Source organism: Lissotriton helveticus, chromosome 5_1 (assembly GCF_964261635.1).
Source record: "Lissotriton helveticus chromosome 5_1, aLisHel1.1, whole genome shotgun sequence".
In the NCBI taxonomy this organism is placed as follows: Eukaryota; Metazoa; Chordata; class Amphibia; order Caudata; family Salamandridae; genus Lissotriton; species Lissotriton helveticus.
In genome coordinates, this window is record NC_136065.1 from 1347955635 (window position 1) to 1347969702 (window position 14068).

Below are 14068 nucleotides of genomic sequence, written 5' to 3' on the forward strand. Positions count from 1 at the left end.
CACTATGGTGAGCAATGAGCATGTAGCCCCTCGAAAGATTATGGAGGAGCAATACTGATAATGCCAACCCGCTTTTAACAAAAAAACTAAAACTCCGAAAGCTCACTCGAGGCGAATGTGAAGGCTGTCTGGGTGAAAATAGGAGTGAGAGACAGTGGGAATGGCTCTGTCCTATTGTGCTTAATAGAGTCTCAGCTGCCCCATGCCCTGTAAGCCCTCTTAGAGATTTACATTGATCCTAGGTCTCAAAGTGAGGCTTCCAAAAGCTAGGATAAACTGCATTTGCACACCGCCACTGAGATGTCCACGCAGAGTACTCTGAAAACCTATCTCCACCAGAGTCAACCTCTGGGGAAGCCCCATGTGCTTAGTGTTTGCTCTGTAGAGCTCCCTGAAATGCAAGAGTTCCTTCTAGAGGGAGGCTTCGATAGAGCAGAGTTTGTAAAGTTGCAACAAGAATGCTCCACACTGATAAGTCTGTTCACCATACCAACAAGCTGGAGACAAAGCGGTTGGGTGCTCTTTAGTCTTCCGGGATGTCAGATGATTGGTCTGTGAACCATCCTCCCTGGCACATAGGGTCAACTGGTGGTGCTAGAGCATCACAGAAATTTCCTGGTGATACTTAGGGCCAAATTAAGTGTCTTCCCCCTGTTTGTGCACTGTTCAGATTCACAAGTTTGGAGGTATTTAACGTATCTGATAAATATTGGATGTGTTAAATACGTCACTACATTTTGGCAGGACAAACCTGCTGCAGTTTAACACGGGAAATGTGTATGGTATTTACAGCACCTGCGGATTGTGGTGCTTCAACATCAACATCCGCATGTCATTCCAGCCCTGTCAGTGTTTGCATTATCTCTGGTGGCAGTACACAGGGCGGAACTCATCACACTAAACACACGGAAAACCCCTCTTAGCCTGGAGGGCAGGAAGCAGCTTCCTGGTCACCCAGGCCCAGAAGCAGCCATCAGACACAGTTATCCTATCAGTTTATTCATGATTTTCTGCTACAGAAAATAATATGGACGTGGAAATGGAGTATTTCCCAGGGCGGCCTCCAGACGCTAGTCTGGCCCGGGCGATAACGCGGCCTGTCGCCATGCTCCCCGGTAAAGGAAGGCCCTGCCACCGCCGTGCTGTGGTTGCCACCCCCAAGTGTTCTTCCTGTACAGGTAGAGTCCAGGCAAACAGTCCTTGTTAGTCTATCTCAAAAGAATGTGCGTATGTTTATTCTTGGCATTTTATTTGTTTCGTACTTCAATATAAAATGAAATATTGAGCACAATCAGAGAAAGGCGGAAGACTCAAAAACCTGAAATGAAGCGCCTTCATTGGAAAGACACTGTAAGAATAATTATTACTCCAAACTCCAGCACCCCCGGCACGCTTATGTTTTTAGCAGGTTTTATTTGGTCTAAATCTATCCGTTTAGAACACTAATGCTCAGATCATTTTGACTCCACGTTGCCCACGCCTTCCTTTGCTCATGCCTCATTTGACTTTTCAGCCATTTTGCTTTGACTTTTCACGCACAGGAATGTATCTCTCTCTCACCGAGACCGTCGCGCTAGGTCAAGCGTGCGTTAATTCCCCATAATTGCTGCAAAGACTGCTCTGTGCACTATCACCTGTCACTGCTGCGAGAGGCGTGTCAGCACCTGGCGTTTGAGCCTCTTCGGCTCTCTGAGAGTTGTCATGCCGGGGGATGCCTCCATACCTGCTGGGCCGAGCACACAGCCGCCGGGAGAGGGAACTGCAGGCCCTCCACAATCCAATGCAGGCCCCACGCGTCCGGTTGGTGCCTTTTAGTGGTCCTGCTCCTGCACTGCGTTGTCTGTCGAAACACTGGAATGGTACGTATTTTGAGACAGAGTAAAGTTTCTAAGAAACCCATATGTATGTGGGTCTGCTGGGAAGATCATACCTGGATGGAGGCAGCCTCTCATCCTCTTCAGAAGTCAATAAAATGAGCCCTATTGAGTAGTGTTATTCGCACACCTGGGATTTGTCTGGATTTAACGACATAAGGTTGTTGCGACGTGCTAGGATACATACAATAAGTAATTGTTATTAGTTTACAGGTACTTTGCTAATACTAGCACTGCATTTAAAGTTAATCTTACATTTTTGTAGTTTGTTGACAACCGACTACAATATTTCATTAGTTGTCCCTGAGGGATATATTTAATTGTTCGGTCATTCCATAAGGAGTCTAAATAATATAGGACAATATGATCGAGAGTGAGAGACGACTGAGCCAGAGAATTGCACCTCTAGTCGACATCCCTCACCTCTTTGAGAGGATGAAAATTCAGTCGGTTGGCAGTTTGAGGAGCTTCGTTGTTAGGCGCCAGATGATCAGAGGTAGTCCTGAGTTGCCTTGAGGCGCAGGTTCAAAGCATTCCAGAGTTTCAAGCCCTGAACTCATCCGAATCTCCCTAAGTGTGTGCCATTTGAAGGTTTATTGGAGGATTAATGGTGCAATGGGTGAGCATGGAGATCCCTCGAGGATCCATTCAACTTTGTAATTGGTGTGTACCTCTTGGTTTGAACGTACTGCACTTGTGGAGATTGAACACGAGGGAAAGCCTGAAAGGCTGATTTGAAGTGAATTCAAGACGATTTTTAACACAAAAAAATATTTTCGCACATTATTGAAGTCCTTAATCTCCTGGTCGTACTTGAACATGTTCTATAACCCATCTCGGACAAGGGGATAGAGGATCTCACAATCAATCCCTTAGACTGAAGATTCATCAGAAAATCACATTTTCCATCTCCATGGGTTCTAATGTAATTATAACATCAAATATAGTCCTACTATTTTGCTTCTACTGGCATTTTTTCTAATGTTTTTCTTATAAGGCATGTATTCCAATATGGCACGTGTTCTGAAATATAAATGAGAAGCTGAAGTAGAGTCAGAAGGATGAAAACATTATAAGCATCTAAAACAATATATTTGCATTTAGAATTCCAAATTCCAATGTTCCCTGCTTTTTAGAGTGAATGACTTGCAGTAAATTACAAAAAATTAGCACAGACCAGTAATCCGTGGCAGTTTTGCTTCCATGGTGCAAGCTGTAGCTATCCTCAGCGACCACCTACTTACACCTTTTCAGCCACTCTTAATGTGCTCCTTAGTACCATGCCCCTGCTGTGGCACCAGAGTCACAGCCAAAGTCACAGTGGCCCTCGTACCTTCCGCTTCCCTGTCCGAAGGTTATTCCCTTTTCCCCTCTTACAGTCTGCTTGTCTATTGCACCCTTTTTATTATCTCATTGCTCCAGACTCCATCTGTTGCCATTCCAGTATATCTGTTTTTCAGTGCCTTCATCCCTCATCTGTTCCATATCCCCTTTTCATTGGGTGGTCCTGCCACACCCCGTACACTGTGGCAGCCATGTTTTGTCTCTCGTGATGGTTTTTTGGCTTCCTGTCTGCCTGCCTCTCTTCCTTTGTTTACTGTCACCCTGCAACCTCATCATAAACAGCCCCTTCCTGTAATCCATGGCCACCATATAGGGACACTGGTCACAGGCTTCTTTCTGGCCTTTTCTACTCCCATCTCTCCTCAACTGCCCCCATCCATACCTACAATAAAAACTCTCTCTTCGTCTACCTGCAGACCATGGCCAATTTGGTTTTTCTGTAGTCACAAGTTGGTTTTATTTTCTTCTCCAGTCCTTCTGGATTTCCTTGCCTTTTCACTGTCCGCTGCAATCCCTAGTTTGTGCATAGGATCCCAGGCCCTTTTCAGTATATTACAGCTGCCATGTTCTGTTTGCACTCACTGTTTGTTTATTTTCCTAGCAGGGGCCCAGCCTTGTGTCCTGCTATGCAAACAAATGATGGACGGAATGCTGAATGAATTATACATTCACCCCCAGTCAAAAGATCTGGGTTAAATCCATCGTTCTTTTGCTCACCATTCCACCCCAGTTTAGACCTAGCCATATGCAAATCAGCCTTGACCCTGTGCCTCATGGGAACAGTCCAGACCGAACTGCCAAGCTAGGTCCTCCCTGGATCGGATACAAGCATCCTGGGACCGGTTTCAGGGTATGTCACCCTTCATCAGCCAGGCTAGCTGGAATCCAATGGCACAGTGAGCAAGGGACCCATGTCTGTGCATACCCATCCCACATAGGACGAAAAGTGCTACGCAAACAAATGATGGACGGAATGATGAATGAATCATACATTCACCCCCAGTCAAAAGATCTGGGTTAAATACATCACTCTTTTGCTCACCATGCCACCCAAGTTTAGACCCAGCCATATGCAAATCAGTCTTGACCCTGTGCCTCATGGGAACAGTCCAGACCAAACTGCTAAGCCAGTTTCTCCCTGGACCAGAAACAAGTATCCTGGCATTGGTTTCAGGGTATGTAACCCATCATCAGCCAGGCTAGTTTGAATTGAATATCGCCACTGTCTGTTTCCATTCTATTCCCCAGTCTCTCAGAAATCAGTAGTTCTTGCCCCTGAAGCAGGGTAGCGGCAGAAGGCATGGCCATACATATTCTTTCAGCAGAACCCCTACCATTTTGAGATGAGTGTTTTAAAAAGAAATCCTCCTTCAGTCATTTCCTTGAGTGACTCCTGCTCAACAGGGAACCAGCAGATAACGTTTTCCCCAGAGTGCCTCTACCCTTCTCTGGCCCTGCCAACATCACCCACCCCAACCAAAACCAGTCCTCCCAATGACATTTCCCTCCTGCTCTGAGCATGTGGAAAATGTCAACAGTTTTTTCCCCAGAATCAGGGAAAATCAAATGAAAAAGACCTAGTATTCACAGGTGTTTGTGGTTATTCCCAGTTCAATGGAGACAGCTCATAATCATTAGATATTGATGTAGGGTGCTAGCCAGAACTGGGAATTCCGACCTCTTTGGTAGACCCACACTAACATCCTTCAGCTGTAGGGATGTTCCTTATTTGGAAAATCCCTCACAGCAGCTATGAACCACAGCTCATACCTTTACACTGGTCCTGGCAGAGATGCAGTGCTCCAAACGTCTTCAAAATGCACTCTTTTAGAAGCAGAAGTGGCTGACAGAGTGAGCAATGTGTTGGTGCCACCTGGAAAGAAGCTTTGTGTCTCTGATGGACATGTTAAGTTAGAAGCATGCGTTAAAACCATGAAACACTACAAATCCTACGTAGCCATAGGATTCTCCTGAGACTGCAAATGGTGGTAGGCATCTTGAATTCTTAAAGTAGCGGTTCTTAAGTTTTGACTTCTGCAGACACCCATAATATATAATTTCACCCTCAAAACAATATAGACAAATAAAGAAAGAAGTATACATCAAATCATTACACAAATTGGAAAATATTTTATTTAAAGCAGATACAACAAAATACAAAAATCACATTTAATTTTAATGGGATGTTTGGCGCATTTCCATTGTTGGTTTCATTTCTAAAAGACAGATGTGATATGCTAGTCCCTAGCGTATTACTGTCTTTTATGCTTTTAATGCATGCCCTATTTTGTTTTAGAGTCTACCAATCATTCCTACTACATTCTGCTTTCTGTACTTTTGACACTCCCACTAATTAAGCAAAATATACCAGCTTATTGTTCAGGCCTTCAATTTCTAATTGCTCCACTTTTCCGGATCGTTACAAAATGTTCATTTTTACATGTTGCTTTTTTAAGTGTCTACACTATATAATTCTTCTAAAAGTATTTAGTTTTCTAAGAAGTGCTGCTCTACCAGATTTGTTGGTAAATGCTGGTAAGGAGGAATTTTCTATGTGGTAAATTGAGTTTACAGTGATGAAGCATGATTTTTGCAAAATAATCTCGCTTGATCAATCTGCTCATTAGTGTGTTAATTAACAAAACAAATGACTAACAGTGTGAACAGTTTTAACATTATGTACATGGGAATATTCAGAAGTATAACATGAAAATGTGCTAGCAAGAGATGACACATTTAATAACCAAAAGCTGAAATGATTTCTGTGCAGAAACCAAATAAAAATATGGGTTTTTATGAAAATACACAAAACATGCGAGAGATTTGACTAATGTGCATTTAGAAAAACTCACAAGTATAGTTATAATGGAAAACACTTCCTGAGAAATGTTTCATAAATGTTTTACTTTTCCTTTAGCAAGTAAAAGGATTAATTATTAATAGTTTGCATTTAAAAATAAGATGATGCTTATGAGTTTAACAAGAAAAACGAATCCCTATAAACGATATTCTTAATGTATTTCTCTGTTTTCATGATTAATAATTTGCTTAATTTCTTCAGAAAAATGATGGTTTAATGGTTTATCCAAGAAAGTCTCAAACCTATGCTAAAGTATTTTTCCTTCCTAACGTAGGCCTCAGAAGAATTAACTTTGTCCTTCATTATTTCCAAAAAGCTGATTTATTTGTTTAGTTGTGTACCAATGTAAGCATAGCACTAGGATTTCCTCTTCCTACGGATGGAGTATTTCTCTCTATGAATAATTGAGTTGACTATGTTGCAAGCTGATGCGGAAGCAAACGCTAGGAAATGAAGATATCAAATGTCTTTCCCTGCTTCCGAAGGGCGATGATGACATCCATTTTAAGAACTAACTTTTTACAGAGAAATCCGGATGAACTGGCTAGGGTGATGGTCACCTCATAAACCTGACCAATTAAATCACGGAATTTGTAAAATGGAAACTCTAAACGGGTTGGATTCTTCAACATTTGGGGTATAAATATTACCGTGAGAAAAGATATTGTCAGTAGCTGTTTCTATGAGAAGTGAGCCTTTGTTGCTGTGCTTTCTGTTCTCCTCTGGCTGGCTATTATCCTTGCGATTCATGTACGACACTATCTTGATTACTTTGCACTTCATCAGCTGATGATGATGTTGCCTAAGCTACACCTTTTTGCCAAAGGGTTAGCTATTTCTGACTATTGCACGCTGTGCATAACTTTCCATTGACCTAGGTTTGTGGGAAAATCTGATTTGATATTGATATTGCAATGAAATATTTCCTTTTCTCTCTCTCTCTCTCTCTCTCTCTCTCCTCTCACTCACTTGTTATTGATTATCTGATGTATTGGCCATGAATTGTATTCCTTTGTTGTGGAATTACCTGTAACTTTGAAATAACAACGAATTGATCATTCTTATGTACTTGTGTATAGACCATCCATATTTTGAAATGTTTAGGTAAAAGTAACTTGATAAGTATTCAGAGTTTGTCTTTATTGATGAACTATTGACATATTGAATATTGTGATTATGGCTGTTAGTTAGGCATTTTCCTTATGATAGGTCCTCATGAAGGAAATAGCACCTATCTCTCATTATCAAGTCCCTATTAGCTCTACCAAAGATCTATCGGAGGACGTGATTTTTGTAAGTGGTTATTGAGTTTCTATGGGCCCAAACTTTGGTTATAGTGGAAAAATCCTATTTGTGATATAGTAGGGTTAATGTGTATGATTATAAATTGTACACCACTTACGCTGGATCAGTTTTTGCTAGCAGAGGATGGTTAGCTTAGACTCAATATACTAGGTAATGAAGGGATGGAATTTAAGGACAGACATTTATTGACTGACTACATACCTTTATGTTTTATGTTGTGGTCTGTCGTTGACCTTAATGGAAGTAACAGGTCCATTGTTGGCCCAAGATCCCTTGATAAGCCCAAGGGCAGTCTTAGTGTGGCATACACTAAGTGTGCGTTGTCTGCTGTTGATGCAGTGCTGAGTAATGGTCGCATTGTCAGTTCTTGCACAGGGAATCTTGAAGTGTGAATAAGTGGAGATTTATTTAGGTCACTTCAGAAAGCAAATCTGGGGAAGTCCCGAAAATGATCACTTGAGTGAAGGGAAAATTGCGCTAGTTGAGATTTTGCTAGAAGCAAGAGAATTTTCAGAGTAAAAGTTTCTATTGTTTTATTTCTTTTAGTGGAGCAGGCAAGCCATGGTTTTATGTAGTTTGTTTGTTAAACACTTTGAAAAGACGCTGACGCTGATTTTGTAAAAGGAGGGTATGTTGCAGGAGTTATACTGACGTCACAAAGTGACGGACTGGTATTGGTTAAGTAGGTGAAAACATCACAGAACGGTGCTGCACTGGTATAGGTTGGTTGCTGTAAGTCGCGCAGGAATTGGACAGCGTGAATAATTTTGATTGGTAGCAGAGAATCATAACACGGAAGAAGAACTTTTGAAGGTTTACTTATATAGTTTAGTGTTAGCGTAGAATATTCTTGAATTTATTAAAATTGCTGAAAACTTTGTTTAGTAAAGATGAGCCAATACCCATTAAAGAAGGAATTCCTGTAGCTCCTGAAGGAACCCCCACTGCTTACATGTAATTAGAAAGGGGTTATCATACGTGTACATGGTTAGAAAATTGGATGAAATGCACTGAACAAGATGGTACTTTAGCATTTCCAGAGAGTGGTACTTTTAATACTGGAATTTTAGAGAATTTAAGGAGACAAATTAATAATTTGAGACCTAATCCTAGACCTTTGCAGTATGGAGAACTCGAAGAATGGGATTTTGAGGCATACAAAAGAGAAAGAGAAAAGTATCAGAATAGATATAAGAATACTATGAGTAGATATTCAGAAGCAAAATGGGATGCTAAAAGCAAATGTGGAGAAGAGACATAGAAGATGGAGCGAGAATGTTAACAGTTATGGCAGCTAAATTAAAGAGACAAATGTGAAAAGAAAATTATATAAGAACAGAAATCTAGGAATACAGAATTTGCTGAAGGAATTGACGTTATAGATGATGAATCCTATGAGTTATTGATGAATAGACCTCCACCTTATTAAGAGGATCAGAATAGAGTAGAAGCAAACTCTTTACCAAGTGCTCCATTAATTCAAATAGAAGTCCCTCATGAGAAAACACCTGTAAGTGCAAGTCAGAATCGAAATTCCGTTAGAGAAGAATTGTCGAAAATAATAAACTGACTATTGGTCCGATTGTTCCATTATACAATGATGGACAAGGAGTTTCTCAAATGCATGCTTTAAAGATACCAGATAGGTATATTGGTGGAGTTCATACAGTCTACAGAAAAATAAATGAGACTAATCACCGACTGATTGAAAATAGTGGAACAAAAATGTAAGTATAGCAACAAGAGAATCAGACCAACTGATTAACATTCCAGAAAGATCATAAAGATCCAAAAAGATTGTTGCAGACTGAGAAAAGAGTGACACCTATATCAAGAGATTCAAGGAGTGAACAGGTGAACATACTCAGAATTCATTAGGTCCTTCTCCAGAAGGATTAGATGAGTGGATAAAAGAAATAGCACCTGGTTGCAGTGTACAAAACAATAATTCAAGTGTAGATGTGAGTAGGGTAAAAGCAGATTTGGAAGAAATTATTCTTGGTACAATTAGCCCAGCTAGATTAGGTAAATATCAGGATGAAGAATTGCTCTTTATGTGTAAGAATATTACAAGGAAAGCAAGGAACCTACATGAAAAGTTTGCTGAATTTGCACAAATGTATGGAGTTGATATAGAGACGTCTAAAGCCTTGCAAAAAACATATAGATTAGATTTCAGTGACAAATATTTGGAAATTTTGAATGTTTCAGGAAAACGTTTGCAGATTAAAGAGTTAATTAGCACATTGAAACGATGGGGTGAGTTAGATCGATGGAAAGGAAGATGGGCTAAAAAGAAGGAAGATACAATAGTGACTTCATTGGCTTTACCATTGTATCCTGTGAGGGAGACAGGAGCAGAAACAGTCAATGCAACGCTATGTCCTATTAGAGAAGTGCCAGGAGGAGGGTATGTTCATGTCCCATGGTCAAGACAGGGTATATTATCATTTATGAATGATTTCGCAAGATTGAGAGAAAAACCAATAGAATGGTACAAACAAGTAGAGAGGTTTGTGAAGGTTTCAAAAGTTTTGTGGAAGGGTTTAGATGGCTTGGTAGATATTGTAGTTCCAGCTGATTTGTGAATTGAGTGTAAAATTGCCGTAGATTGGCCAGAAGAAGAATCTCCAAGAGATCCAAAAACAGGAGCACCATCTGAAGACGTTATGAAAAAATATAATCAGGTTATTACTTATTTGAAAGGGAAAATTTCACTGAATGAAACAGATTGGGTGAGAAGAGATAGAATTACTGAAGAATTCAAGGAGTCAGTCCATGCTTACTATGAAAGGCTTCTACAGCTGTTCAAACAATACAGTGGCATTGAAAACGTCACTGAAAAAGCTATGGGACATTTTGTGTATAGGTTTGTGTATGGATTGAGACCAGAAATTAGTCCTACGATTCAGCAGCATTTAATTTGTTGGCAGAGTAAGATGATCGATGAAATTCTTCGTTATGCAAAGTATTGTGGTGATGATATTGAAACGAGACTCAAAAAGTTAAAGGAGAAACTAATGTTAGCTCGGATGAAAGCGGCAAAGAAAGGAGGATTTTTAAATACAGATTTTTCAGAAGGAAATGGTCAGACTACTACAGGTATGAGAGATGTAGTGTGAAATGGAAATACAGTAACACAAATGATACCAATTCCACAAGGGAGAGGTAGAGGTAATACAAATGAATTGAAAAAGAAGTTTCCTTGTCATGCGTGTGGAAAATTGGGGCATTGGAAGTGCGAGTGTAGAAGTCTACAAGTAAATACAGGTGATACAGGAGTAAATTAAATGAATCCAATGCAGATGAATTAACAGAATCAGAATCAGCAAATGCCAGTTGGTAGACGTCAGGGTCAACAGATACCTCAAGCTCCTTATACAGAATCTGAATCTGAATAGTCAAGTACAAAAATACAATGTGAATTTGGGTTTTCATACAAATGATCAAGTGAATTCGAATGTGTAGGTTTTCTTCGCAATATCTGATCCAGTGGGAAGAGAATGACTCTGACATATTTTAATGATGGTGCCTGAGGGGGAAGGAGGAGTATTTCCTTTGCGCGTCCTTAGAGGAAAAAAAGTGTTGTTCCTATGTGGATGGCGAAGTTGATGGAAATTCAATTACGTTCCTCTCAGATACTGGTGCTACCTGTTCCACTGTGAGAACTGTGGAAATTCCCAACCTACCCCTCTCGAGAGAGGTTGCCAAGACTTACACTGAATTTTGGTGTATGACACAAGTCCAGTTAACCTATTGGGAAGGGACTGTAAAATCAACTGCTCCATCTATTGCACACCCGATGGAATAGAATTTCATACAAAAGATGAAGACATAGGGGTCCATTATGATGTAGGGCGGATTGCCACCGCAATGTGTGCGGTGGCGATCCGCCCTACATAACACCCCGCCCGCCACCCATTTCCCCCGCGATATTAGTACGGGGGGGACCCCGGAGGATGGAATAACATGCGGTTGACTGATTTGGCGGGACAGTTGCTGGCCCCCGGGATATTGGGGGAGGTGAGGGGGCACATGGGAGGTATCTACGGTACCCTCCTGCATTTGCATGGACGACGTGGCAGGCACCACGCGGTGCCTGCCCCATTATTCATGCAAATGCACACATGCCTTTTTTGTATTACGGCGGGTGCTGCTGTCAGCACGCCCACCGAAATACAAAAAATGTGGGATGCGCCCACCAGTGTGGTGGGCGCATCCTAATTGTAAACGCGGGACCGCCGCATGTATTGTGGGCGGTCCCATTTCCTGGGGCTATGGGGGGAAGACAAAGTACGCCTGCCATGCTAATCAGCCACTTTGTCTTTAAAATGGCAAGGCAGGGAACAGAGGTGAATGATTTATATCCTCTAGCTACAGCAAATGATTTGACTTTTGAATTGAGAGATACAGTGTTGACTGATGTGTGGGATTTTTTCAGGGAAAGACATTGGATTGATGAAAGGAGTAGCTACAATTCAGATTACAGTTAAACCTAATGCAGAGTTTCCAAGAACACCAGCTTACAAAATGAGCCTAAAAGAGATTCTAGGGAGTCCATGCAATTCACTTATTAAGGGAATTCGCAAACTTAACGGGAAGTGCAGGATAGTTCAGTATTTACGTAAAATTTATCAGATAGTAATACCTTGTTGTCCAATAGTGCCAAATCCAGCTGTGATTCTTTATCAAATTCCTTGTGAAGCAGAATGGTTTTCAGTGATTGATTTATGTCAAGCATTTTTCTCAATACCCCTGCATCCGGATAGTCAATATTTATTTGCGTTCGGTTCGAAAACCTTGTTTTGGCATGGTGCTGAGTTCCTCAAGGGTATACAGAGAGCCCCTCAATCTTCAATAAAGACAAATGAGGCTTTTGTGACAGATACAATTGCTCAACTGAACCATTTGGCAGTAGGCTGGCATAAAGTGCCACAAGCAAAATTGCAATTCTATAAAAAAAGAAGTTCTTTACTTAGGTCACAATATTGAAAAAGGAATCAGAAAAGTGTCTCAAGATCGGATCAATGCTATTTTGCAAATGAATCCACCAAAAACACAGAAAGAAGTTCAAATGATTCTTGGAATGGTTGGATATTGCAGGCATTGGATCATTGGGTTTCCACTGATAGCCAAGCCATTGCAAAGACTGATGCACAAAGATGTGTCAGATTCTATACATTTTGATGATAAATGCATGAAAGCATTCCTCAAGTTGCGAGACAGTTTGTGTTGAGCACCCGCATTGGGAATGCCTGATTTCAGTAAGGATTTTGCATTATTAAGTAGAGAAAGCGACGGATGTGCACTTTCAGTTCTAACACAAATGGATGGAAGAGCACGCTGTCCAGTGGCATATTTTTCAGCCACTCTTGATCCTGCAGCTGCCGGCTTTGCCTGGGTGTCTAAAAGCGGTGAGTGAGTCACGTGAGTCTTTGGTAGTTCTTTCTTCAAAAGAGCTACTTGTTCCCAGAGAAGTCTCTGCTTTATTGGTGCACCTGTGTCATCTTTGTAACCGTTCTGAATCCATGTCTGCAAATCCTTGTTATATGCTTTGACGCAGAAATATGAATCTGACACTATAAGTGTCGGGAATTCGCGATCCGCATTATCTAGCGCCATTTTCAAAGCTATTATTTCAGTTTGCATTTCTGAATTTGTTTCTACTGAGTGTGATTTTGTTAATAGAGGTCTTAGTTTACCTCCGCGCCACACTTCTTTTGTGATCTCACATGTGGGATTGTATGCATGTTCTCCCCAAACGGAGGGTTGAGCATGTCCGTCTGTATAGATTACACAGGCGTAATGTCGTAGAGGCAGAATGTCGATTGGCAGAGGATACGTTTTTTCATATTTTAGATTTTTTAATTCTTCTAGTTCTGGATCAAAGCAGTAGTATACTTTGTCCGTTGTGATTGAATTTACCCATTGTAACCATTCTGGATCCAATGTTGTTGTTGGTAAATTACACGGTGTTGTTAATGCTTCAAAGGCTGATTCAGCTGTTCTGACTGTGATATGTCTACCGTCAGCTATGTCTTTTTCTCTAGCTATTGCGGTTTGAACTGCTTGAACAATTTTTCCTTTGTTGCTGAATCTCTGTTCAGCTTTTGTGTACAAGTGTGATCTGAATGCAATTGGTACCTTTTCTCCCTCATTAGAGGTCAGGTATGTGAATCCGCATCTCCCTGGGATGACTCGGATCACAAGGTTGCGTGTATTATCACGGGTTTCTAATTTTGTTTTAATTAGCATGTCTGTTTGTAAGGATCTCAAAATTTCTGTGTGTGTTTGAGTCCAACTGGATCTTTTAAAGTCTGGTTTAATTAGATCGTAAAGGGGTTTGACCCTTTCTGCGTAATTTGCAATGTAAGTTCTTCCGAAATTTAGGAAGCCTAGAATTGACTGTAGGTTTTTTAGTGTTTTTAGGAGCTTGGATTACGGCACTTTTCTCTAGGAAATTGTCTGCCAGGCTTTTGCCTTCACTTGATAACTCATATCCTAAGAATAGGGCTGTCAGATGGGCAATTCTGGATTTTTTGAAGTTGAATTTGTAACCCTCTGCAGCGAAACCAAGTATTATGGTGTTCACTCTTTTCAAGTGAGTTTCCAAGTCATCATCTGTTAAGTAAATGTCATCGACATAAGATAATGCTTCATCATCATATTGTTGTAGTAATTCTGT

General features: G+C 40.8%; 1 protein-coding gene across 1 annotated transcript in view; it reads left to right on the forward strand.

Annotated features, from left to right (window-relative positions):
- Positions 1 to 1070: 1070 nt before the first annotated feature.
- The window catches only part of LOC144753616 (uncharacterized), a 126137-nt gene continuing 113139 nt past the window's right edge, over positions 1071 to 14068 (forward strand). Inside the window, exon 1 of the mRNA XM_078641251.1 lies at positions 1071 to 1178. Within this exon, the coding sequence (XP_078497377.1) occupies positions 1106 to 1178 (73 nt within the window). The 5' untranslated portion in view covers positions 1071 to 1105. The remainder of the gene's footprint in view (positions 1179 to 14068) is intronic.